At 40.3% G+C, this 24,952-nt stretch overlaps 2 protein-coding genes across 2 annotated transcripts in view; one reads left to right on the top strand and one right to left on the bottom strand.

Annotated features, from left to right (window-relative positions):
* The window catches only part of MTOR (mechanistic target of rapamycin kinase), a 72,660-nt gene that overhangs the window by 40,030 nt on the left and 7,678 nt on the right, over positions 1 to 24,952 (bottom strand). The window contains exons 11-29 of the mRNA XM_059487418.1: positions 24,259 to 24,503; positions 23,302 to 23,517; positions 22,542 to 22,747; positions 21,913 to 22,035; positions 21,476 to 21,565; positions 21,296 to 21,388; positions 20,677 to 20,811; positions 20,216 to 20,345; positions 19,768 to 20,018; positions 18,882 to 18,923; positions 17,689 to 17,775; positions 16,941 to 17,108; positions 15,361 to 15,473; positions 14,746 to 14,908; positions 14,399 to 14,491; positions 13,595 to 13,741; positions 12,644 to 12,786; positions 11,893 to 12,055; positions 11,637 to 11,782 (exon numbers count right to left, since the gene is read on the bottom strand). Coding sequence (XP_059343401.1) covers positions 11,637 to 11,782; positions 11,893 to 12,055; positions 12,644 to 12,786; positions 13,595 to 13,741; positions 14,399 to 14,491; positions 14,746 to 14,908; positions 15,361 to 15,473; positions 16,941 to 17,108; positions 17,689 to 17,775; positions 18,882 to 18,923; positions 19,768 to 20,018; positions 20,216 to 20,345; positions 20,677 to 20,811; positions 21,296 to 21,388; positions 21,476 to 21,565; positions 21,913 to 22,035; positions 22,542 to 22,747; positions 23,302 to 23,517; positions 24,259 to 24,503 — 2,754 coding nt within the window. The remainder of the gene's footprint in view (positions 1 to 11,636; positions 11,783 to 11,892; positions 12,056 to 12,643; positions 12,787 to 13,594; positions 13,742 to 14,398; positions 14,492 to 14,745; positions 14,909 to 15,360; positions 15,474 to 16,940; positions 17,109 to 17,688; positions 17,776 to 18,881; positions 18,924 to 19,767; positions 20,019 to 20,215; positions 20,346 to 20,676; positions 20,812 to 21,295; positions 21,389 to 21,475; positions 21,566 to 21,912; positions 22,036 to 22,541; positions 22,748 to 23,301; positions 23,518 to 24,258; positions 24,504 to 24,952) is intronic.
* On the top strand, positions 1,919 to 10,696 carry ANGPTL7 (angiopoietin like 7). The gene is made up of 5 exons (XM_059487583.1): positions 1,919 to 2,297; positions 4,295 to 4,398; positions 4,735 to 4,929; positions 6,628 to 6,826; positions 9,328 to 10,696. Exons 1-5 carry the CDS (start codon positions 1,919 to 1,921, stop codon positions 9,495 to 9,497), a joined length of 1,047 nt encoding a protein of 348 aa, XP_059343566.1. The 3' UTR covers positions 9,498 to 10,696.

The raw sequence follows: 24,952 nt of genomic DNA, 5'->3' as shown, positions 1-24,952 counted from the left end.
TTCTGACCTCCTCATAAAGATTCACTCTTCCTTCCCTATGAAAATTCAGGTTTATGAGACACCTGGATTCATATTCCACTCCTGCAGTGCTTTGATGATTTTATCTCCCAACATCTTCACACTTCTGTGGGTTTGTTTTGGAGAAAAACCATTAAACAGCCCCAGTGAAAATCAGAGGCAATAACAAAGCATCAAGCAACAAGTGTATCAGAGCTGAGGAGGGAGAGAAACTGCAAGAAGCAGTTGTGCTTTCTATTTCTTTAAAAGCAAATGTCAGGTCAGCAAGGCTTTTCTAATGGTTCCTAATCAAGCAGAAATCCTGCAGCCACTTTGGATCAGCAAAAGAAGCCAAGATGGGATAGTTTGTGTCAGTTGGGTTTGTGCTAATGTCCTTTGTAAGAAGCGCAAGATTTCTTTTGTTTCCTTGGACATCAAGAAGCTTTCACAGTGTTTATGCAAGCAGCAGATTCATGAGGCATTTAATCCTTTATTTTATCTTATTTCTGCCATTATAATCAGAAATTTTACAGGAAGATGCAAGAACCCTCATGTTGGGCAATTACAGAGCAGCTGGCCTGAGCAGCAAAAACTGATCCAGAAGGATCTAGAAATAAGCCTGCAGACCTTCTGGAAAAGGCTGCACCTTTGCTGAAATGGTTTTATTTGGACAACAGTTCAAAATTTTGAACTGTTGAAAGATATAAAAGAGGAGGGGAAGTTGCCATCTCAGTCAGCTGAGACTGGACTAATACTCTGAACGTCTAAAAATTTCAGATTTACTCTAAAATCTACTGTTTATGTAACTTTGGATATTTTAATTAACCCTAGATTTTCCTCTCAAAATCCTATTAATGAACTGGCCTCCTTAACACTGGAGTTAGATCACATTGCCTGTAAAAACAACCACCCTGTGTCAATTTTACACAGACTCTCCCCATTACTTAATGTCCTTTCACTTGAATAAACAGAGGAGTGAGTTTTTACTTACAAATTCTGCAGATTTCATTTCATCCCACCCTCAGATATCCCATTTCTAAAAGAACAGCAGTGGATTTTACAACATTAATACCGCAGAGAACCCAGTATCCAGAGAAGGGGATTAGATGCTTAACTAATTAATTTGCTAAAATATTGCCTAAATTAAGAAATGATGCAATGATAGAGTTACCACCTACAACTTTTGGGTTGTAGTAGGACTTGTAGCAGCCAGGGCTACCTTCTAGGGAGTTAAATTAAAATATCCATAGTTACATAAACAGTATATTTTAGAGTAAATTTTAATTTTTAGATGTTCAGAGTATAGTCCAGTCTCAGCTGGCTGAGATGGCAACTTCCCCTCCTCTTTTATATCTTTTAACAGTTCAGAATTTTAGTACAGCACCTTCCTTGAACTTCTATAAACTCACCCATTTTGAACAGCCCTTTCACATTCTGCATCTCTAATGCTCTCATGTTATTGAAATGCCAGAACTAGTCACCAAGAGGGCTCCAATCCAACAGGCAATAATTGCTGGAAATTCTTCTCATTTCCTAGCCCTCTCCCACATCCCTTCAAGACAGAGCTGAGGGAAGTCTCTCCTGCTCTCCCCAACCTTTCCTGGCTGAAACCTGTTCCAATTTCACCCTGTAAATACCTGATATGAACTGGGAGGGGCCAGCAAGCTCTTCATAGTTTCAGGGGGGTGGAGGTAAACAGAAAAATAGTATATAAGATGCTTTGAGACAGACTTTTAAAGTGCATAGGCTCTGACAGGAGGTGTCTGAAAAAAAAGAAGCCACTTCCTCAGGCTCCACCTTCAGAGCCTCTCTTCATTGGAAGCAAGGAAGGTACCAGGCTGCTGCAGGAAATTTTACACCTACCCCAGCTGCATTCAGCCTCCTGCAGTCAGCTGGAAGGTTTCTGTTGCTGTAAGCAAAAATGCCAGCAAGACCCAGGGTTCAGCTGGCATGGCTCTGCATTGTCACTGTGTCTGTGGTGATTTACCCAGCCCTGCTGCACAAACCTCCCAAGAGGAGGATGAGCAACGGGAGCGCACAGCTGAAGATGCCAGGCTGCTGTGAGGAGATCAAGGAGCTCAAGCTGCAGGTAGCCAACCTGAGCAGGATGCTGCAGGAGCTGAGCAAGAAGCAGGAAGGGGACTGGGTGAACGTGGTGATGCAGGTGATGGAGCTGGAAGGCAGCACCAAGCAGATGGAGTCGCGCCTCGTCGACGCCGAGAGCAAATACTCCCAAATGAACAACCAGATTGACATCATGCAGCTGCAGGCAGCTCAGATGGTCACACAGACATCAGCTGGTAAGGAGGGAGTCACCAAGCTCCCACATACTCCTCTCACTGCACAGTTAATGCCTGGTTCATAGGGCTGGCATGTCCTGCTAATGTAGCAAGCATGCATGCTGAAAACTGCTGCTGAAGCAGTGACTCTGAGGAAAGTAGCTTGAATTTCTTCATCTGTATTTTTAGATCTAGGTCTGTTTTTAAGGAGTGCAGAAACTGAACAGATATTGCATTTCTACAGTGAGGAATTCAGTCTGTATTCATTTTCTGTTATATATTTCATTTTCTGAGCACTACACTAGCAATCCTAAAAGAAGGGGAGCTGGCTTGGTAAGGGAATGGCTCTGGCAGTAAAAACCTCTGAGCTCACAGCACTGACAGGGGACTAGAAATTGTTAAAACAATTAGAAATGCTCTCCAGGAATTACCAAAGATTTGTATCTTTAGTATCTTTATGACTATCTCTGAACCAGAGTAAAAAAAAAAAAGAGTTATCCATTATTTTTGAATGATAATTCTTAAAAATTCAAGGCTGAATTCTTAAAAATTCAATCTGCAAGGCTGTAGATTGAATACAAACTGTGATATAGAATACAAACTGTGATTTATACCTAGCCAGACCACAGTTAAATTCTTCAAAATTCTCTTCCCTGAGGGAAAATGTCACTGCACACAGTGATTGCACAGGCCTGTACCAAATGTGGAATGCAGGTGCATTTTTAGTTCAGCTACCTGTAAAGGCACTTCTAGAAAAAAGCATCCTCTTTGCTGACTTTTCTCTTCAAATGAAATTCACTGCAAAGAGCTTAAATTGTCTCAGTCTCAACTGGGTTTGCCAACAGACTTCATGTTTTTTTAACATTAAGGAAGAACTTCTAAATCTATTTACTTAATTCTTCCTCTAAAAGGAAGGAAATTCTTCCTCTAACCACCTCGTTAGTTTTGACACATCACTATTTAGAGTAGACCTTTAAAAAAAGTTGTGCCATAACAAGGCTCTTTAAAGCTGAAGAAAAAACAGTTAAACATAGCAGAAACTGGCCCAGAAAGTATTTAAGACAGATGTTTCTCACCTCACCAGGTAACAGACATTTTTGAAAGCATCCTCTTTGCTGACTTTTCCCTTCAAATGAAATTCACTGCAAAGAACTCAAATTGTCTCAGTCTCAACTGGGTTTGCCAAAAGACTTAATTTAGTCTTCTTAACATTAATGAAGAACTTCTAAACCTATTTACTTAATTCTTCTTCTAAAATAGTTCTACCTGGTTGGTTTTGACACATCACTATTTACAGTAGGCCTTAAAAAAAGTCACACCAAAACAAGGCTCTTTAAAGCTGAAGAAAAAACAGTTAAACACAGCAGAAACTGGTTCAGAAGGAATTTAAGACAGATGTTTCTCACCTCACCAAGTAAGAGACATTTCTGAAACCTGTCAGACATTATAAAGCCTTGCTTCAGCTCATTTATCCTCCTCAGAATAGCTCTGCATTTTACCATCTTCAAGCCAGCTCCTGCACCAGGAGGAAAAAGCTTTCACAGACTGAGTGAGTGCAGTTAAAAAGCACTTTTTCTGTCACAGATGCCAGTGCAGAAAGGGCTGAACAAATATTCCTCATCCTCAAACCTGGCCAGCCTGTTCACAACTCAAAACAGGCACCTCACAGAAGGCTTGGACATTTATTGGATCAATCTTTATTACTGACTAAGGAGTTAGCAAATATACTTTCCAGCACAGACACACAGTGGCAATAAGAAAGCAGAGATGTCTTTTTGCACAGCAGAGGTTAAAAAAAAATAAAATAAATTAATTAATAAAAATCACAAAATCTCAGTATTTCAACACCTTTGCCAATGCATACACTCCTCATAATGAAGCCATTTCAGGAAAACATTTAGACTTGTGGAAAGCCTTCTTCATTTCTCCTTGAACTACAAACTAAAATTTGCAGAAAGCACCTTCACAGAAGAGGAGTTCCTGCTGCTCATATTCTCATTTTCTGGTTCTGATTCAAGTAGATGCTGTTTATGACTGCTCATCACTTTACCAGAGGAACTACAGAATTTCTGGCGTTTACAAGTTACCTCCTGATGAATTTTTGGGAATTCCAGATCTGGAGGTAAGGTAATATTCAGTACACAACGTATATTACATGTCTTTTAAAATATAACCAAGAAATTATCGATTTCAATAATTTCATTTCAGAGATGAAAAAAGCACACACTAAGTTTTGGTACCCTGCACTTGCCATCAGCATTTTTATGTAAGCAAACTTAAAAGGATGGGAAGAGTGTGTGTACATTCAAGAGAGAAAATAGAAAAAGGGTTTATCTAATAATTTTTTGCCATATAAGTTTCTTCAGGTTGTGAAATCTGTAACAATGCTTCGTGTTAAGAGAGCTGAACCTTCCTAAGGGTACTGACAAGTGCCCACTGCCTTTTTTTCGTGTTCCAGGTGTTCTGTGACATGGAGACAGATGGAGGAGGCTGGACTGTCATCCAAAGGCGGAAAGTTGGTTTGACATCGTTCAATAGGGACTGGAAACAATACAAGGAAGGATTTGGCAATATTAGGGGAGATTTTTGGCTGGGAAATGAAAATATCTACAGACTTTCAAGACGCCCCACTGTCCTGCGAGTAGAGCTGGAGGTAATGAATAAACTCTTAATTTCAGCAGCAAAAGGCCTTTTTATTCCCCAGTACCAGATATCATCTCCTGTCTTTTAGGAGGCCCAAAGAATTTGCATGCTTTAATTACAGGCAAGAGTTTGCATTGTGTTACCCTCAATTTCTTCAGTCTGCTCAAGGCTTGAATTTGACTTACACTAGTTTATAGCTTCATTTTATATACTTTATAGTACTTTATATACTAGTTCATAGTACAATATCTTTGAGGGATGGGATTTGTATAAACTGGAAGGCTTAATTGTTGAGTTTGTGAGGTCCCCAGGACAAGGTGAGAGATGAGGAATCTGACTCCATGTTCTCAGAAGGCTGCTTATATTATATTATATTATATTATATTATATTATATTATATTATATTATATTATATTATATTATATTATATTATATTATATTATATTATATTATATTATATTATATTATATTATATATTACATTACTTTATATTACATTACATTATATCAGCTATACTAAAACTATACTAAAAATAAAGGTACAAACAGAAGGCTTAAAAAGAATGATCATGAAAAACTCGTGACTGACTCCTCAGAGTCTGACACAGCTGATGGTGATTGGTCATTAAGTAAAAGCAATTCACATGAAACCAATCAAACATGCACCTGTTGCTAAACAATCTCCAGCCACATTCCAAAACAGCAAAACAGGGAGAAGCAAATGAGACAATATTGGTTTTTCTCTGAGGCTTCTCATCTTCCCAGGAGAAGAAATCCTGGTGAAGGGATTTTTTCAGAAAATGTGAAAGTGACACTTAATATTTAAAAGTCACTGTATCAGAGAGGAAAAATATTACTTGAGGCAGCATGCTGACACAAGGATACTGAATGCAAGAGCTGCACATCAGGTTTCCTACACATTGTACAGCACTAGTGCAGATAAAACTTGGAAATTTTATCTTGTTTTCAAGTTTTATCAAGTGTTTCATGCCTTGCTCTAGAAAGTTCCTTTGTCTTAACAGAGCAGTTTCTGCAGCCTCAGACAGTAAAAATACATGTATATAATCATGGATGTTGAAGTCTTTTTCATATCTGCTCTAACAGCACTGATTTCTTCTCCCTGTTGTGTGCAGGATTGGGAAGGTAACACACACTACAATACCAGCAGTTCATCCTGAGCAATGAATTAAACAGCTACAGGCTCTTTGTGGGAAACTACACAATCTGTTTCCTACAATTTTGTACAGTACCAGGCAGATAAAACTTGGAAGTTTCATGCTTTGTTCTGGAAAGTTCCTTTGCCTTAACAGAGCGGTTTCTGCAGTCTGAGACATGTATATAATCATGGATGTTGGAGTCTCTTTTGTAACTGTTCTAACATCACTGATTTCTTCTCCCCTGTTGTGGGCAGGACTGGGAAGGAAACACATGCTATGCCCAGTATGGGCACTTCACCCTCAGCAATGAAATCAACAACTACCACTGTAGGGAACTACTCTGGAACTACACAATCTGTTTCCTACAGATTGTACAATACCAGTGCAAATAAAATTTGCAAGTTTCATACTTTGCTCTGGAAAGTTCCTTTGCCTTAACAGAGCGGTTTCTGCAGTCTGAGACAGTAAAAATGTATGTATATAACCATGGATGTTGGGTCTTTTTCACAACTGCTCTAACAGGACTAATTGCTTCTCCCCTCCTGTGTGCAGGACTGGGAAGGAAACACACGCTATGCCCAGTATGGGCACTTCACCCTGAGCAATGAAATCAACAGCTACAGGCTCTTTGTGGGCAACTACAGCGGCAACACCGGGCGGGATTCCCTGCGCTACCACAACAACACAGCCTTCAGCACGAAGGACAAGGACAACGACAAGTGTGTGGATGACTGTGCCCAGTTCCGGAAAGGTAAAGCACACAAAATGTCACTGGTGGGTTGGATGTGACACACACATGTGATTAGGTGCTGCTCTGGATCAAAACTCTCCATCAGAACCGACTCATGTCCTTCACCATCGCCTTAAAGCTTCTCCGCCAGAGGGAAACCTGAGCAGCAGATCCTGTTATGGAGGAGGCTCCATTCCACCACCACCAGAGCTCCTGCAGGCCTGGACTTGTCTCCATGTGCCAACTGCAGCACCCAGCCAGCCAAAAGTGTCTGTGGGGTGAAACACCACACACCCAGCCAGCCCAAAGTGTCTCTGGGGTGAAACATCACACATCCCACAGCCAAAAGTGTCTCTGGGGTGAAAACATCACAGTGCCACTGTCTGGTTCAGCACCAAGGGCCAGACAAGCTCAGGCACACCCCATCTGGCTATATTGGTAATTATTCCAATAATTAGGGTCTAAGAAGAAAAAAGGTTTTTATTTTGCATGTTCTTCAGTGTCGTGGTTTGAAAAGGAAGTTGAGTTTTTTTAAAGGCTTTAGTCAAACCTATAAGTGCTCAGATTTGCACCTGGTGTAGTCACCATGACATCCAGCTTATATGCTTTTAACAAAGCGTGATTAAGTCATTAAGTCATTAATTACATCATAATAACTTATACTCATTGGTGCAAAGCAATTAGCATCAATATAATTGGCAAAAGTTTTAAAGAAATTTAATAAGGCATGTATACACATCTACTTATGCATATAGTCTGACTTATAAAAATTTTCATGTATCTTTTCTAATCTGTTTCCATGCTGATGGCCTTGCCTTCTTCCTTGCTATAGATACACTCGAAAATCATCAATAGTTATTTCTTCTACTACTCAGCTTTGTTTGCAGGCCAGCTGTCAAGCCCCTCCATACTTCCCTCTTTTTGTATTTGAGTGACAAACACAGCTGACAAGGATTTTTGCAGGGCCCAATGCAAAAATCCAAGCAGACAAGGGAGACACAGGGCAATAATTACAATCACCAACAAAATTAACAATCTAGTCTTCAACAAGGCCTTAAGCCAGTGATGCCCCAGCTCTTGAAAAAAGTATTCAGCCATTCCAATCCATCATCCACTTGTAAGTAATTGCTTTGTCCTGTTGTGCCTAAGAAGGTTCTCCCTGCATCCCTTCCTGTCCTGAGAGAGCTGCTTGGGTCAGGTGTAGAGAGCCCAGCTCTCCCTCTTTTCCATGCAATTAGTAACATCTGAATGGCAAATCAAGGGAGAGGTGAACCATTCTGGACAATACACTTGTGTGGGAAACCTGGCAGTTAAAGCTGATTTACAGAGCCAGACTGTCACCATCATGTTTTCTGAAAAATCCCTTCACCAGGATTTCTTCTCCTGGGAAGCTGAGAAGCCTCAGAGAAAAATGGAAACAGTATTATCTGATCTGCTTCTCCTGTGTTTTATTGCTTTGGCATGTGGTTTGGAGATTTTTTATCCAACTGGTCATTGTTTGATTGGTTTCATGTGAATTGTTCCAACTTAATGACCAATCATAGTCCACCTGTGTCAAGGCTCTGGAGAGTGGCAAATTTTTAATTAGTATCTTGTTAAGCCTTCTCTAAGTATTCTTTAGTATAGCTTTCTTTAATATAATACATAAAATAATAAATTAGCCTTCCAAGAATGTGGACTCAGACTCATAATTTCCTTCCTGCCACAGAGGACCCAGAAAATACCACAGCGGACTGTGTATTACAGACATCAGTACTCTTAAAATAACTGAGTGCTCTCCCCTACATTAAGTTATCCAGTCCATTATAGTGTCTGCCAGACTATCTCACATGCTGATAAAATACAGTGAGACAGGAAGTTATTCCTTAATATCTATCAGGTTCTTATTTTTTCTTCTATTTTTTTAAGTTTTCAAATCCTAGTATTAGGCACCTGTAATTCTTCTCCTGTATTCACCTCCACATTCACTTGACTTGTGGTCTTTATTACAACCCTATTATTGTGATCTTTATTACAACCCTATTACAAGCCTCTAATTTCAGAAGTTATTCTCTTAATTTAATTTAGTATCTTTGAGTTCTGTCAAAGATAATTATCTTCATTACATCCTGCTCTTTAATTTCCCCGTTGTGTCCCACACAACATGCAAATAAAACTGTTGATCTCAGTCTCAGTAAATACTCAGAGAGTTCAGGAACTTTTTAAACACCTTAAGATGCTCTAGAGTGAATTACCCAGATTAATTTCCTATGCTAATTCACTGAGTCAGAAACACATCAAGGAAATATTCTAAGAGGAATGAGCAAATAAATTAAAAGCTAGTGGACTAATTTGACTATAGAGCTGTAATGCCCCTAAGTTCCTAAATGTCTATGTTAAGTTTTAAATTTATCAGCAACCTCAACTATTACAGCCCTCTGCTCACTGTCCTCTGGAACAAGAAGTAATCATTAATACAAATTAATGATGTAAATAAAATTAATATAAATTAATGCCAGGAATCTCTTCTCTGTCCTGACAAGGTGGGTATTGGTACAACTGCTGCACAGATTCCAACCTGAATGGGGTTTACTACCGCAGAGGAGAGCACACCAAGAACATGGATGGCATCACCTGGTACGGGTGGCACGGCTCCACCTACTCCCTCAAGAGAGTGGAGATGAAGATCAGGCCAGAGGATTTCAAACCATAGAAGAAATCAATGCTTGATTGTACAGCTGCATGACTTCACCATGCAAAAGGTGGGCAATAAACAGCCAAGTAATGTTTTATTTCATCCAATACCTGCAACAGCTATGTACTGGTGATGTACACAAACACTGTGACACCAGTCACAGCCACCAGTACTATCAGGACTCAGGCTTGTTTCCTTCTCTTCAGGCTCTTTCCAAAGGGAAAAATATTGTGTTAGAGTAGCTTAGAACTGAATGCACTTATAGCACCTTCAGAAAAGCCAGGGGTGTGTTTTCACTAGCAGTGTGATTGCTGGGTTGCCTTAGTACTATTAACCAGATAGGCAGGGACTGAAAAGCAAAAGCCTCCTGGCTTCCTTTCCTTCAGTGTCTGGAGCAAGCACTGCTAAGCAACTTCCTTCAAGAAGTACTCAAACCACAAAAGTTATAAACTCATTTCAAGCCAGAGGAATCAATCAGAAGTGCCCCTGATGCACTTTTCTTTAGTGTAGAGTAAGTGGCTTACTTTCCCACAGAAGAAAGAGCAAAGCTCAAAAATGTTGTGTTAATTTGCATTGTCCAGATTCTCCCCTGACCTTTTACTGCCACCTCCTGCTGCTGCCTCAAATCATTCCCACTAGAGGCTGCCCTGAAAAACAGTAACACTGGAGGAGGATTTGTCCCATGGGTCCTCCAATGTTTATTTCTATCCACACAGATCACCTAAATGCTGATAAACTAGAAAAACAACTTCCTGGGCTGTTCCCAACCTGTGTTCAGGTTAGAATACAAACTTGCTGTATATCAGTAAGGCTGAGAGTGAGCAGCAGCTTAGCAAGCCAAAAAACTCAACTCCAACACTTAAACCCACTGTATCCATGAGCAGAACACCAGAGAATCAATCCCTAAGTGCCAAAAGTTATTTCACTGTAAGGGAATGTTTGCTACCACAGCAGACTGAGGAGTACCAAAATCTGTTCCAACTTCCCAGGTGGAAGTTACCTAGAGATAATCTGTCAAAAATAGTAAACTTCTCCCTCACATAACACAGTGTTAAAGATAAAAGTTAAAAAAGAATGAGACTCCTCCTATAGCCCTACCATTGCTTGAATATGTTGGAAAATTATCATTATAATTAAGATATCTATTTTTATTCACCTTGAAGAGAGATTGAATCTAGATTAGGTTGCTCAGTCCTGTGTGAAATGGAAGAGAAAGATGTCTTGGGAATTTACATATGTTTGAATATTCATAATGCAATTTTCAACTGTGTGGAACTATAATTGGAACTATTTTAACTGTGGTCTATAATGGATTTTTAAAGGTTTCTAAAATGTTTTCATTTCTAATAAATTGTTTCATTTTTAAGTGTGCTTTATGTCAATTCTTTGCTCCTTAACTTGCTTTTTGATACACAAAAAAACAACTGCATAAGCAACTGAGACCAAGAAAAAAATACACTGAATTCTCTATTTTTCTCAATAACATGAGGCAGAATGAAGGGTGAAAAAATAATAGAGGAGAAAAAAATTGGAAAACACAATTCCAAGGAAGTAGGAGGGTTGAAAAATTCACTGCATAAAGACAAAGTTAAGTTTTTGCTCAACCAAAATCAATTTGTTCATCTCAAATAGCTGAGCTAACATTTCTGTGATATGGAATAGAGACTCACATTTTAAACCATGTAGTTTAGCATCAAATCCTGTGCAGGTTATTTCAGGCTAACATCTGTGTCACTGACCAAGCTCAGAAACAACACAATTTATAATATCTTCTATCTGACATGAGAGCAATGACACCTATCTAAGCTAAATCAGCAGAATGTGATGAGGAATTTTAATTAAGAACTTCAACTTTTCTGACTTATTTATATGCAGGTATAGAAATCTGTCTCATTTAACCTGCAGCCATTTCATGACATTCCATAGTGAACTGGAAGGGTGAGAGAGGGGAATCAGAACTTTTTCCTGCAAAACATCTATCATAGTTTTAACCACACAGTAGAAGGACAGAACTCAGCAGCTAAAATTGCACATTTTCAAGTAGTTTAACAACATCTTGTGACAGAGTAAAGTCCAAAGAACTGCCTAGATTAATCCTGGTGGTATCTTAAATTGTAGCTACTACAAGAGCAGAAATCTCACCAGTTATGGTCCTACCTGATAAGAGACTCCAGGATAGCTGGGGTGGGACCCTTTTGAAATTCCAGCTCTTTGTAGTGAAGGGCTTTGGCATAAGCTCGACATTTGGCAGCTCTTTCCCCCAGAAGGACAATGCCATTGTCATCTCTCAGAGGCAGGGGGCCCTGGGAAGGACACACACATCAGAAACAGGATGAGTATTACATAGCCATGAGTTCCACACAGAATAACCACCAAAATAGCAACAGAAGGAGCTGCCCAACAGCATCTCTACCTTGTCACTGTGCTCCATGAATTCTGCCAAGTTCAGTAGGGTCTGAGTGACTTCTGCAATGTCCTGAGAAGTCAAGGCCAGCTCAATGCTTCGGATCAGCTCATCCTGCTGGTCCTCGTTCAGTTCAGACCAGCAAGAAACAAAGGCAGCATTGAAGAGGTCTCTGGGGAGGAACACAAAACAGTGTGAGGTGGGGATTCATGAGAAAAAGTCTGTTTGACAGTGGGCTCACCTTCTTACCCAAAGAGAGCTAAAAATACACTTACATGCCTCCCTGCAATAAGCAGTGATTAGTTTGATAAAGCTAACTTCATTTAAAAAATACAGAATAGGCTGGTATATATACTACAATAATAGAAATATTATGCTATTATATGCTATCAAAGTTTTTCCAAATATGCTGGTTGTAAAAACCACTGCAGTTATTCCACACAGATTCATTTTTATTCCCCACAGTAAATACTCAATACAAATATTTCATATTCTGCTGCTTTTCCAGCTTCACTTATGTGCATTACCTTCTTTCTGGACTAACATGCAGAATTTCAATGAAAGATTTTGTGCACATCATGGAGCAGCCAACTAGGAAGGGTGGGAATGAAATCAAGCTGTTGGCTCTTTGATTTATGCCAAAGCAGGAACTGTCTCTATTTATGAAACCTAAGAGCTTCTAAATAACTTTCTTTTTTCCTTATAATATCCGGCTTCCATCTGCCATTTCAAGTGAGATAAAAACCCAGAAATTCTGTACCGAGCCATGGGGTTATAGGCCTGAGCCAGGGCCCAACATGAGCGCAGGGATGGTGAGGAAGAATCCTTCAGCAGCTCCAAACTCAGCCTCCTCAACCATTCCAACCAGTCATCCTTGGAAACTCTTCTTGCTGCTCCCCAGGCCTGCAGTACAAAGGAAGGTAATTCACCAAACAAAGCTTTAATTATCCAAGAGCACAAGAAATCCATCAGCAGGCAGCATTACTTCCTCACAGCTCCAAACCACATGCTGAGAATTCCTTTTCAATTTCCTGAAATCCATTACCTTTACCAGATAATCTGCAGTACTTAAGTCTCATGTCTAAGAAATCTTCCCTAAATGCATTCCTGCCATGACATGGCAAGCATTTAACATGAACAATCCTTTCTCTGCAAAAATACACGTTGAGCTGAAGGCACTGTTGTAACATCAGCTTAGAATATTTAATGCATCTAGAATTACATTTTTAACTCCAGCCTTTTCAAACCAATCCATCCCATTACTGAACTGTGTGCTGCATGCATGTACTGTTCAAACTAGCCAGTGCTCAGCTATTAAGTTCTGCCTTCAAGAAAATGTAGAACTAGGATGAGAAATTCAACAAAATGCAGAAGAGGAGCAAAAGCAAAAATACAAAAAATGGTAGAGGCTCTGAAAAAGATGTCCCTATTGGCAAGAGATTATTCATTGTGATCTACAAAGTCTGGTTCATACTTAACAAGCAAGTGTAAAGGTTACTTCACAGCCACTCACTATCTTAAAAGTTGCTCTTCACCTTCTAATTTTAAAGAGTCTCAGACACTACTTTGACTTCAGTTTTGTACAGAAGAGAAAAGCAACATAAAAGCAATTTAAATAAATGAAGTTCAGATGCATCAGACAAAACTCCTTCAGTGTGAGACATGAGCTCCCTTCAGCAGCAAATTCACACTGTGAAGGTTCTGGTCTTACCTTCTGCAGGTTGATGGTGCTCACATGCAATTTCTTCATGGGACCTGTTTCCACAGGACCAGTGGCTGAAGTTTCTCCCTGGTTGCTTCTCAACATTCGATGCTGATAAATCAGGGGATCCTCCTCTTCATCAGCAAGAGTGTAACCCTACAAGAATTGGTTTACAGTGAAGATCACACCCACACATACAGAAGCAATTCTTGACAAGCCAAAAAAAAGAGCAAAATCTTGCAGCAAAATCTGTGAAGTAAATAAGCATGTTTTGTCATAAAGATTACACCTGATAAGCCAGAGAACTCTAAATTATGTACCTTTGCTATTCAAGGTAACTGTCAAGAACTCTCAGCTCCCAGTATAAAAAGCCAAAATAATGTACATTGAAACAAGCACTATTGACTATTTGACTTGTAAACCAGTTGTAAATTGTAAAGCAGTTACTAAATTTTTAAAATGTAACACATTCCACAGAAAATACTGAGATAACAAGGTCTCCTCAAGTCCAAAAACTATGGGAAAAATAGGATAAATTCACATTTAAGAAAAGAATAGCGATGACACTGGCTACAAGTCTAAGTTCTTCCCTAGAACTTGACATGATTTTTCTGTAGGAAATATTTAATATCAGTAGACAAAAAATTTCCCCATTGCAACCTCAAAGTTGCATTAAAAAGCTGCACTTAACACAGAAACAGAGCAACAACCACTCCTCATTTTATGAGCAAATCCAAGTGAAGGTTCCAGCTACATTTGTTTCAACATGACAATATCCCAAAAGTGCAAACAAGTGTACACCTGTCAGCTTACCTTTACAATTCTGCAGATGAGCACATCATAGCGTTGATGGTTAATTCTGTGTCGCACCAGGACTTTGTTCACCATGGGGATAAAAATTTGGTACTGTAAAAGGGAATGCATCACAAACTTGTTACTCAGTGGCACCAAGAGCAGTAAAATTCCATCTCATTGTTTCATTGATGAGAAACAAATTCTGACAGTTTAATTTCTGTAGCTCTCAATTCCAGAAACAATTAAGAGAAGAAAAATCAGTTCTCTTGGAAATCCGTGACTACATACAAAATTTCAAATTTAAAGCCTTGATCTCTGGGACAGTCACACCTCCTGTGAGCTTTCAAGCCAAAGAATAATATTACCTTCTTTCCCAGCTGGAACACCAGAGAGGAGAGGGTGTCCATGGCAGTTGTTCTTAGCTCAGGGCTCTGATCTAGCGTTCGTACGATGGGGTGAATAATCCGCGACGCGTAATCCGTGAAATCCAGGGACTCTGTCAAGCGATCCACTGTTTCCAGAGCAGCTCTTAAGTCAGAGAAAAAACAGGGAAGAACTTATCTCAGAGTGTCAAGAAAAAAATAAGAAAAATTATTAAAGTGCTCAGTCCTCCTAGGTTTAATAACAATACAAAAAACAGGCCTCAGAACTCTGTTAAAGCAGCTAGGACTTGCAGGACAGTTTGCAAGTGACTAAAACACTGGCAGGTGAGAATCAGAAAATTTTAAAAACCCCAAAGAGACAACAACAACAAAGAAACCCAAACCAACCAACCAACCAACCAAAACCCACCAAGAAACCCAAAAAATTAGTAACATTGCTGTAATGTCCAAACAAAAATAACCTTCCACAATGATTTAACACAGAAAAGCTGAGGAAGGGACTAAATGGTAATTAACTGTAAATGTTCAGCTACTGCAGAACTTGGATATCTCAGGTAAAATTACAAAGAGAGAGACTGCAAAGCCACCAGCACTTACTTGCGAGCCACCACAGGGACATCTGGGGCATCAAACAGCTTTACAATAGGAGGTAGTAACAAATGAAGGTAATCATCCAGGTTAGCTCCAAAGAGCTGGATTGCATTAAGGAGCTGAAGAGAAAAATCACAGAAGATTAGAATGTCAAAGGGTTTGAACAGATCTTAAAGATCATCTAGTCACAACCCTCCTGCCACGGGCAGGGACACCTTCTACTAGAGCAGGTTGCTCAAGGCCATATCCAGCACGACTCTGAACCCTGTCAATGTTGGGGCATCCATAAATTCCATGCACCTGTTCCAGTGTCTCACCACCCATGCAGTAAAGAATGTCTTCTTAATGTATAACCTAAATTTCCCTTCTTTCAGTTTGTACCTGTTACTCCTGCTCCTGTCACTACAGCTCCTGACAAAGTGTCTCTCTCTGGCTGCCCTACAGCTCCTTTCATATCTCCATACAACCTTTTCCTCTCCAGGCTGAAGAGGCCCAACTTTCTCAGCCTGACTTCATAGGGAAGGTGCTCCAGTCCTTTTATCAACTTTGTGTCTTCCTCTGGACCTGCTCCAACAGTTTCATGTCCTTCTTACATTGAAGACATCAGAACTGTACATAATGCTCCAAGTGGGGTCTCACAAGAGTAGAATAGAGGGGGAGAATCAAATCCTTCAAACAAAAGGACCCAGTGTGACTCAAAGTCATGGATGAGATCCATTTCAAACAAGTCAGCATTTGTTGCCACATTTCTCTTCACAGAGAAAAGCCAGTCGCAATTCTTCCCGAGAATATTTCTGGGTTTCACATTCTCTGAAGCTCAGAGAAAGGAAAAACAATTCTCTTCATTTGCTGTGCATGTGTTGTACCAAAGTAGAATGCAATAAGGAGATTGTGATAGTGATAGTGAAGTGATGGTGTTTTGTTTCCTTGGCCTGTCAGGGCCAGGTGTGTATGTGTGTGGGGACTCTTGGCTGATAGTCACAAAATTCTGTACAGTTGTGTGCATAGTTAAGTGCTTAGCAAATTCAGTTTAGATGTAATATAATATAAAATCTATAATCTATAATATATAATACAAAACATATAATATAATATATAACATATTATATATTATATAATATAATAGCTGAGCACGGCAGGCTGGTGTCACAGACATCTTCTATGAAAAAGCCTTTCCTTAGGATTTTTCCTCTTGAGAAGCTGAGAGGCCTCAGGAACAAAATGTAAACAATGGTTATCTGCTGCTGTGGAATGCAACAGGTGCATCTGTGATTGGTCTCATGTGGTTGTTTCTAATTAATGGCCAATCACAGTCAGCTGGCTGGGACTCTCTGTCCGAGCCACAAGCCTTTGTTATCATTCCTTCTTATTCTATCCTTAGCCAGCCTTCTGATGAAATCCTTTCTTCTATGCTTTTAGTATAGTTTTAATATAATATATATCATAAAATAATAAATCAAGCCTTCTGAAACATGGAGTCAGATCCTTCTCTTCCCTCATCCTCAGAGCCCTGTGAACATGGGCACAGGCTGGGAACAGCTGCCTGGGCAGTGCCAGGGCACAGCAGCCCCTGCAGCCCCACTCACCTTCACAGACACAATGTGACCCTGACTGTTGTCATGCATGAAGACCCGTAACATGTGAGGGATGAGCTGAGGCAGGTAAAGCTTGAATTCACCTCCTAGAGCTACCACAATCTGCTCAATAAGCAGGATAATTGTGCTCTGTATGGAGTTGTTCATAACCCAGAAGTCCTACAGAAGAAGGGAAAAAAAGGGAAAAAAAATTTCAGCAGTTCTTCAGCTGAGCTGAAGAATTCCAATTTCCTGAATTCCAATTACAGGAAAAGCAAGCTGTAGTAGTAGATAAATTCAAGATTGCAAGGAAGGACTGTACTTTCTGTTTTTAAAACACTCTGCACTTCCAGTACATTTATAGTGGTTGAAAACAACCTCTGGAAAATTGATTTTTTCCTAATCTTTCCACAAGTTTGCAAATATTTAGTGAAAATTATGTGAAATGACACCTATTTATGAACTCCAGGTATCTCCTGCTAAAACTGTGTTTCTGAAAGTAGTAAGTGCACAAAATCCAAGTGCTGAAAAGAACTCAGCCACTATCAGAACTTGAAGCTACACTTACTTCAGTTACCACCAATAACGTATATTGTAACTTCAAATAAATGGTATTTCAAAATACAATTATTACTTCAAATATATACAACTCTGCACTTCATATGAACTTCTGAAGTAGCTGATACTTTTGATAAGTTGTTTGAAAAAGACTGAGCACCTTTCTGTGACAGTAAAGTACTGGGATAAAGATTGCACTCACTCTCATCAGGGTGACAATTTCATCCATGTAGGGCCGAATGTGACTTCTCACAAAGGACACCAACATTCCCAGCTGCTGGAACAAGAACTGGAAGGAAGAAATGTGTAATAATCAGTGTAGCTTATCCAAATATTAAAGTCACTGGGTGAAGAGTTTCACAGGGAATTACAAGCTCATTTATCAAACAAATAGCATGCACAGCTCCCATCTGCTCAAAATCTGGGGCTAAATTCTTGGCAGCTTCAGCTCAGCAGTTTGGGTTTTGTGGGTTTTTATAGGTTTTGGGTTAATTTTTATTGTTGTTGGTTTTTAAGAGGGCAGCAGGGAAGAAAAGTGATTTTGGGTTTATTGGTTGGGTTTCCCCCCAGCTTGCATTAAAGAATAATTTTGCAAGCTCAAAGCCTCAGACCCTCCAGTACACAAACAGGGGTTTATAAAGTCCCAGCAAATCTACAGTGTCAGAACAGACTTGCAAGCACAGGCACCTCAATCACAGTGTATTGTAATTTATGTTTGAAGGATGCTTCCAAAAATTTAGCCCCTAGTCTTTTCCCCCTGCCTGAAAACCAAACTGACACACATTTTAAGATACTCCTTCTGTAATTTTTCACATCCCCCACAAGATCTACTGGTGAAAAGTTACTGGGGAACTCAGTTAGGTCCTTGCCAGAAAAACTGCATTTTTTTTAAAAGATGGTTGGTTACACCATTCATTCTTTACCACCAAGAAGAATTTTGACTTAGACAATTTTATTTGGATACACTATGACAGTTTTGCAATTCCTTCCACCACACTACAATTTTAAACATCCAATTGTGACAATGAATTTACTCTTTAAATTGGTATGAAATCATGTGGGTTAAATTGTCCATGTAAAATTGATGTAGTCTATTTTGTCTCTACAAAAACCAGGAAAATGTAAGTTATTGTCTACTAAATTTCATTTCTTCATGCAGTTTTTGAAGACTAGAGTAACAAAATACAATATGGAGCTCATAAAAAGAGATAACACTTTCATGAGAACTAAAGAAATAATCTCAGCTTCTTTAGTGAGAACAGTACACATACATTTATAATGTTCAAAGATGAATTTTGAGCTCCTGTACTGTGCCTAACTTTTGGTGTAGTGAGAGGATGCTTACATACAGGACAAGGACCTTCCTCTTTTAGGCTTTATGTCACGCTTACCCACCTCAGCTCTTCTCCCCAGTACACTTTCACCATCTTCTTTTACCTGAAAATTTTTAAACAGAGTGTGCACAAGTGCATAGCTTTCAAGCAAGTTAGATCAGTCAGGTCTAGAACTTCAGACAACCCACACATGAGATATTTTCCTCACAATCTGAGTAGCAGTTCAGGCTGGGAGAAAACAGCAGTTCTATAGCAGAGCTGGGACTCTGCTAAGGGAGCACCTATAAAACACAGCAGCAATAACAAGTGCAAACTGCTCTTCACACCCCAGAGCTTTTGGCTGCCTGAAGAAGAGCCTTGGCAAACAGCAGCCATCTCTGGTTAGGTGAGCCTTAAGCCCATCATCATCTTCACACAATTCTCATTTCCTTCTATAACTGTAAGTTAAGTGGGAAGGAAGAGAAAGCACTGCTATGGCAGCAACACCCATGTTGCTTTAAATGTTAGCAGGCTGTATCAATTTGATTTTTCCTTCTCAGAGATGAGCCAAAGTAAATGACTGCACCAGAAATTTGAAGAATCTACCCCTATTATTTAATAATACTGTTTGCCACAGAGTATTAACACAGATCAGTGGAAGATCTGGAAGCTGCACAGATGTTTTTCTGAACAAGAACAGCTTGGTGAAAACACAGAATCAAATACTGGCCTTCCAAGGATTATGCTCAGAAGCAGCCATTTCAATAAAAAGCAGAGAAATTGTTTGCACTGGGCATTCCAGTAATTGCTCACAGAAGGGAAAAAGCAAAGCTGAACCTCATTTCTGCAGTGTGCTTGGCATCAACACACAGCACAGCAATGCCCAAAGCCAGCCAGAGTCTCTCCAAGGAAATGGATTTTTATTTTCACAGAGTGGAGCAGGCAGGAGAGGTCCCTGGCACACTCACCTCTCGGATGGCGCCGTCACACACCCGGATCACGTTCAGGAATGTTGGCATGACCTGGGGCAGGAACTGCACACACTTCAGTCCAAGAGATTTGAAAATAAAGGTGATGGCCTGGACTACCATGGTGTGGTGTTGGGACAAGGATTGGTCTCGGAAAATTCTCATCAGTGCCACCATAGAGACAGCTGGGTAGAACTCATCCAGAGGGAGGTTGCCCATGTTCACCAACATCTCACTGGTGCTGTAGTCAGCTAGGAGAAAGAAGGCAGTGTCATGAGCTAGGCCTTAAAATATCCTGAATATGGGTTCAGGAACACCTAGGTGTAAGTTGAAAACATGTACACTAACAATTCTTTAAGAAGAAGAAAAGACAAACTGGTAAAAAACAGTCAAGATCTGTTTGTAAATGATAAAGCTGTCTATTTGAAAGAAATTGAGATTAGCTTACAAGAATCCTGGCTGGATTTGGACTCTGAGAGGCTAACAGCTGAAGCATCTCGTGATTGATCGATCATGCCAATGTTCACTTTGTGTTTGTAAGGGTCCAAAGCACCCAGCAGCCCCAACACACGAATAGCCTGAAAAGACACAAAGACAATTCACCAGAACTTAATCACTAAAGCCAAAGACAACACTCAAACCCCCATATTTAAAAAGATCCTGATGGTTTAAGAGGCAAGATCTGGAATGAAAGTGACTGCCTGGAAAAAACAGTGCTTTCCATCCAGCTTCTGGAAGCCATTTCATTAACTTAATACATGCACTCTCTTATTTCTGCTTATTGCATTTTGCTCAGTCACAACAACATTCTCTCCCTCCCTGCCTCAAATCTATGCAGGCACATTTATTTGGCACCTCTCTCTTCCCAAACAGCTTTGCTAAGTTAGTGGGATAGTTTCATGTTCATACCTCTCTGCGGGTGCCCTGGTTCTGCTCAGTCTTCAGGAAGTTCAGGAGCACCTCCAGCAAAGTTGGGTATTTCCTGTATGGTTCTACAACATAACCAGTGCTGGCCACAAGCTGTCCCAGTGTCCAAAGAGCCACCTGCAAAGATGAAGCCCAAAGAAGATTAGTTTTGAGCAGGGAATTTATTATGTCTTTTAATACATCAGTCATTCAACTTCTGTAAAGTTTCTTTGAGCATTTAAGGATCACACTGCAAATCACAGTCTATGCTGGAAAGCCTCTATGAAGAACATTTTTCTATAAGCAATAGTAAAGAAAGTAATAATCAACAATGTCTCAGGCTGTCACAATTGCTCTCACTCAGAGGTAAAATTCAAATAAACATTCAATTCAGCGAGTCCAAGCCTTCCAATAAAAACAGCTTTCTTTTCCTTCTTGTTTTTCCTCTGAATTATGTCACAACAGGCACTGTAAACACTCACCTGTGTATCATGACTATAACTCCACTAGAGACTGGAGTGATTTAAAGTTTCATTTTAGCAGCTATGATGGGATGTGTGGATATTTTGTTACAGCTATGGTCACATTTATGGTCAAGTTTAGCACAGTTGTAAACACTTACTTGTCTTTTAGCCAGCAGGGAGGAGTCCTGCAGCATATCCATAATTATAATGAAGAGCTCATCCACCCACTTCCTCATCTCCAGCCCACTGACCTATTGAAAGATAAAAATTCATCCTTCATCTAGCATTCCCAAAACCTTAACAAGCATGGCAAAGAGAGATCTGCAGTGTATCCCTACCTGTGCAAGCTCCCCTATGGTAGCCAGGACATTGTTAATCACACCTGGATTGGGATCTGGATCAGGATCTTTCAGTTTCACAATCAGTGCCTGGTGGATGACAGTGGGAGAAATCAGAATGTGTTTAAAGAGTACACAAAATTATCTTTCCTTTTGTTTACACCTGACCCCACAATCACAGTAAGAATTTCAACAGTAAAAGAAACTTGGGTGTCATAAACATTATGCAAATCTGGAATTAAACTGGGCTAAACTGTGCTTTCCTGTGAGTAACATCTACACCACTTGTAGATGTAGATTTGTAGATGTAGATTTGTAGATGTAGATTTGTTTTCTTTCCTGCTATGATGAAGCAAAAAGAACTGTAGTTCCTGAGGGTCATGTAACCACTTGCTGTCAGTTCATTCCAAAGTTACCAGGAAATGTAGAGACTCTACCTTCAGGATAGGCTCCATGTAGGGACGGATGAGGCGTGGAGCGTTGGAAACCAGGTGACCCAACATCCTGGCACTCTGCTCTTTGATTCTGCCAACCCCACTGTGCTCCAGCTCTGTTAGAATCTGCACAGGAGACAATGCAAGCAAGCAAACCAGAAAAATAAAGGCAGGTAAAAATTCTTTGCATTTCTTTCTGTCACAACTCAGGACTTGTAAAGGCTGTTCTACGTTTCACTCCGTAAATTAAGCTAAAATTAATTAGCATAAAAGTGATGGCTCTAAAATCTGTTTAAAATCTTTACAAAGAGGTACCACGCATTCACCCAGAAGCACCACACAACATTCTTCCTCAACAGAGATGGAAAGCACTCTGGCATGATAATTAAGGGTGAAATAATACCTGCTACCCTTCCTTTCCCTTTTAATACATCCAGAGAGCTACAGTCCAACCATGATCATGAGAAAGATCTGCTGAAACCCACTAAGCTGGGCAATAACTACTTTCCAAAAGAGATTGATTCCCCTCACTCTCCATGCACTTACAGCTAGATAGCCCAGTTCTTTAACACCACCTTAGTCTCAACATCAATGACTCTGTTTTCCCTGCAGGAATCCCTCCTCCTCCTCACCTGGATTAACATCTTTCTAAGGAAAGGCATGACAAAGGCAGGGTTCATGCTGCTCAGGCGCCCCACAGTGCAGATGGCCAGCTCTCGGATCTCAAACACTTGATCATTCAGGGCCACAAAAAGAGCTTGCAGGTTCTCAGCCTGGGCAAGGTGAGCATCAAACCGCTCATCCAGAGAAGCCAAGACGCAGAAACGTATATCAGGGTCTGCAAGAACACATTTATTTCTCTTTAAATTTACTAAATTCCTGTTACTTTTTTTGCCTTTCCTCAAAAATTCTTCACAACAGCTTCCCTAGAGCAAGACATTACATCAGTGTTTCACACACAAAGCCCCAAGTCAGCACAGTGCCAATCTCTTGCCCCTGCAAGTGCCACTTTTGGATGCTACGTGGCAATCTGAGATAAGTTCAACTGAAAGAACAAAAAAAATCAAGTAAAAAGTTTCAACAAGAAGGACCAATTTCTTCCCAAACTGCAAAATTTAAGGCTGTGACTCAGAACAGCAGCAAAAGGAGTCTCAGTGCTCTGCTCAGTTCAAAGGATTACCAAGGGCACATCTGGAGCATTTTTTGCTAGTTTTCTATTAATTCCAAGAAACTGGGAGGCTTTCTTTTCTAATTTACCAAGAGTAACAGATTAGGTGTAGTGGCAAATATGTTCAAATTCTATTTGTATTTGTAACATCACCACCTGCTCACCTTTTAATGATAAAATTAACACGTGGTAGGAGAGCCCTTTTCTCTGAATCCCCCACTAACCTGGGTCAGTTATTCCAACCACAAGCAGCTTGCTGAGGACATCAGCCACGACCTGCACTGCTGTCTGACTGACCACGTGGGCATGGCCACTGATGAGGTGGATGGAGGGCGTGAGCAGGCGGGAGCAGGTGCGGGCGGCCTCCATGCGGATCTCCTTGTGCTCGCTGTTCAGGAAGTGATCCGCGCAATGCCGAACGAACTGAGTCAGGGAGTGGCCTGGAAAGAGGAAGATGGGTGGTTAAAACACAGGTTTACACCTCAGTTATCAGTTTCACCAGAGAATAGGAGTTTAAAGAACGTGCTCCCAGAATTTTTCTGATATTTGTACTCTACTCCAATGCCCCAGTTGTTTCTTTCCCATATGCCTTTGCCCCCTGCTTCCTTATTTCACCACAAAATCAGGGGGTTTTGGGAAAGCTGCAAAAGGCAGGCTTCAGAGACAGCAGAACTGTGATTAGAGATACGTAGTAGCCATAAGATTGCTCAGCAGAAAAATTATGTAAGAAGTAGAAAAGTAAGAACAAATAGAATAATAGTCCACGTATTAATGTTTGTCTAGAATAACTCCTTAAGCTGCAGAAAAGTATATCTAGTGAGATATTAGGAAGTTTTAAGCTTAATAATGCAGCTCTGTGCATTGTGTTTTAAGGCTTACAAGCAGGTATTGTATTCAAAATAAGCAAGCATTGTTTTAACCAAAGGTATCTGTGCTTATAGTGATTGGATGGAGCTACTGTCAATGTGCTTTTGCTTTGTGTGATTGGTAAAAAAACTTTTAAAGTGAGTTGTAACATTAAGTTCTTGGTCTGCTGCCTGGGATGTGAGCTGCTGGCTTCTTCCCATTGTCATAACCATGGAATGAGACTGATGCTGGAAAACAAAACAGCTCAAGGCACATTCCTAGCAGTCCTGTCCTGTTGGTGATTTGTACAGCCCCCGGCTGGTGACACATCTCACCTTCAAACTCAAAGCTCCCCAGTGTGCGCAGGGCAAGGGTGATGCTCCCCACATCACTGGCCTCTGGGATGTTGGTGAGACTGGGGGAGGCCAGCTGGTGGGCAAGGCCCTTTGGCATGCCTGGATGTCTCAGAGGTTTGTGCATCAGAACAAGAGAGAGCATTTTCAGCAGCCCATCCTGGATATCCTTCTTCAGCTGTGGGATCTGACGGCTCAAGTCGTACAGCACGGCTGTCAGAGCAGGGCTGAGGGCAAGAAGCAAGCAAAAATTATTAGAAAAGAAACAATGATGTGCAAATTTCATCTTTTTGTTTATTTATGCCTTTGCCAATCAGAGATTGCATATGAGAGCAACACCTGCCAGCAGAGCACAGGGTCCTTGTGTGAGCTGAGGCATGAGGTGACCTTCCTGTAGAAACTGGGTGAGCAAAGTCCCAGGACTGCTGCACACAGCACTACATCAGCCAGTGGTGCTGGAAAACTGTTAAAATCTAAAAGATTTCTTACACTTTTGTTTTTTAAACCAAAAAGCAAACAAATTCACTTCCAGATGACAATATAATTTAAACAGCCTTGTGCTACCTGAAAACTTTCTCCACACCTTCCCATAATAACAACTTAATTAATTCCTCCAGTAAGAACTGTCAGCTACAAAGGTGAAAGAAGCCAGGAGCAAATATTCAGCACTTCAGCT

The sequence above is a fragment of the Ammospiza nelsoni genome, chromosome 22, assembly GCF_027579445.1.
Source record: "Ammospiza nelsoni isolate bAmmNel1 chromosome 22, bAmmNel1.pri, whole genome shotgun sequence".
NCBI lineage: Eukaryota > Metazoa > Chordata > Aves > Passeriformes > Passerellidae > Ammospiza > Ammospiza nelsoni.
This window is presented reverse-complemented; position numbering and strand designations above follow the sequence as displayed.

What these genes read in the sequence shown, in the direction of transcription:
- ANGPTL7 (XM_059487583.1), top strand. Translation starts at nt 1,919, where the DNA reads ATGCCAGCAAGACCCAGGGTTCAGCTGGCATGGCTCTGCATTGTCACT. An exon ending in GGTCACACAGACATCAGCTG is followed by an intron (nt 2,298 to 4,294) that starts GTAAGGAGGGAG and finishes TTCTGATTCAAG; the next exon opens with TAGATGCTGTTTATGACTGC. An exon ending in TCCTGCGAGTAGAGCTGGAG is followed by an intron (nt 4,930 to 6,627) that starts GTAATGAATAAA and finishes TCCTGTGTGCAG; the next exon opens with GACTGGGAAGGAAACACACG.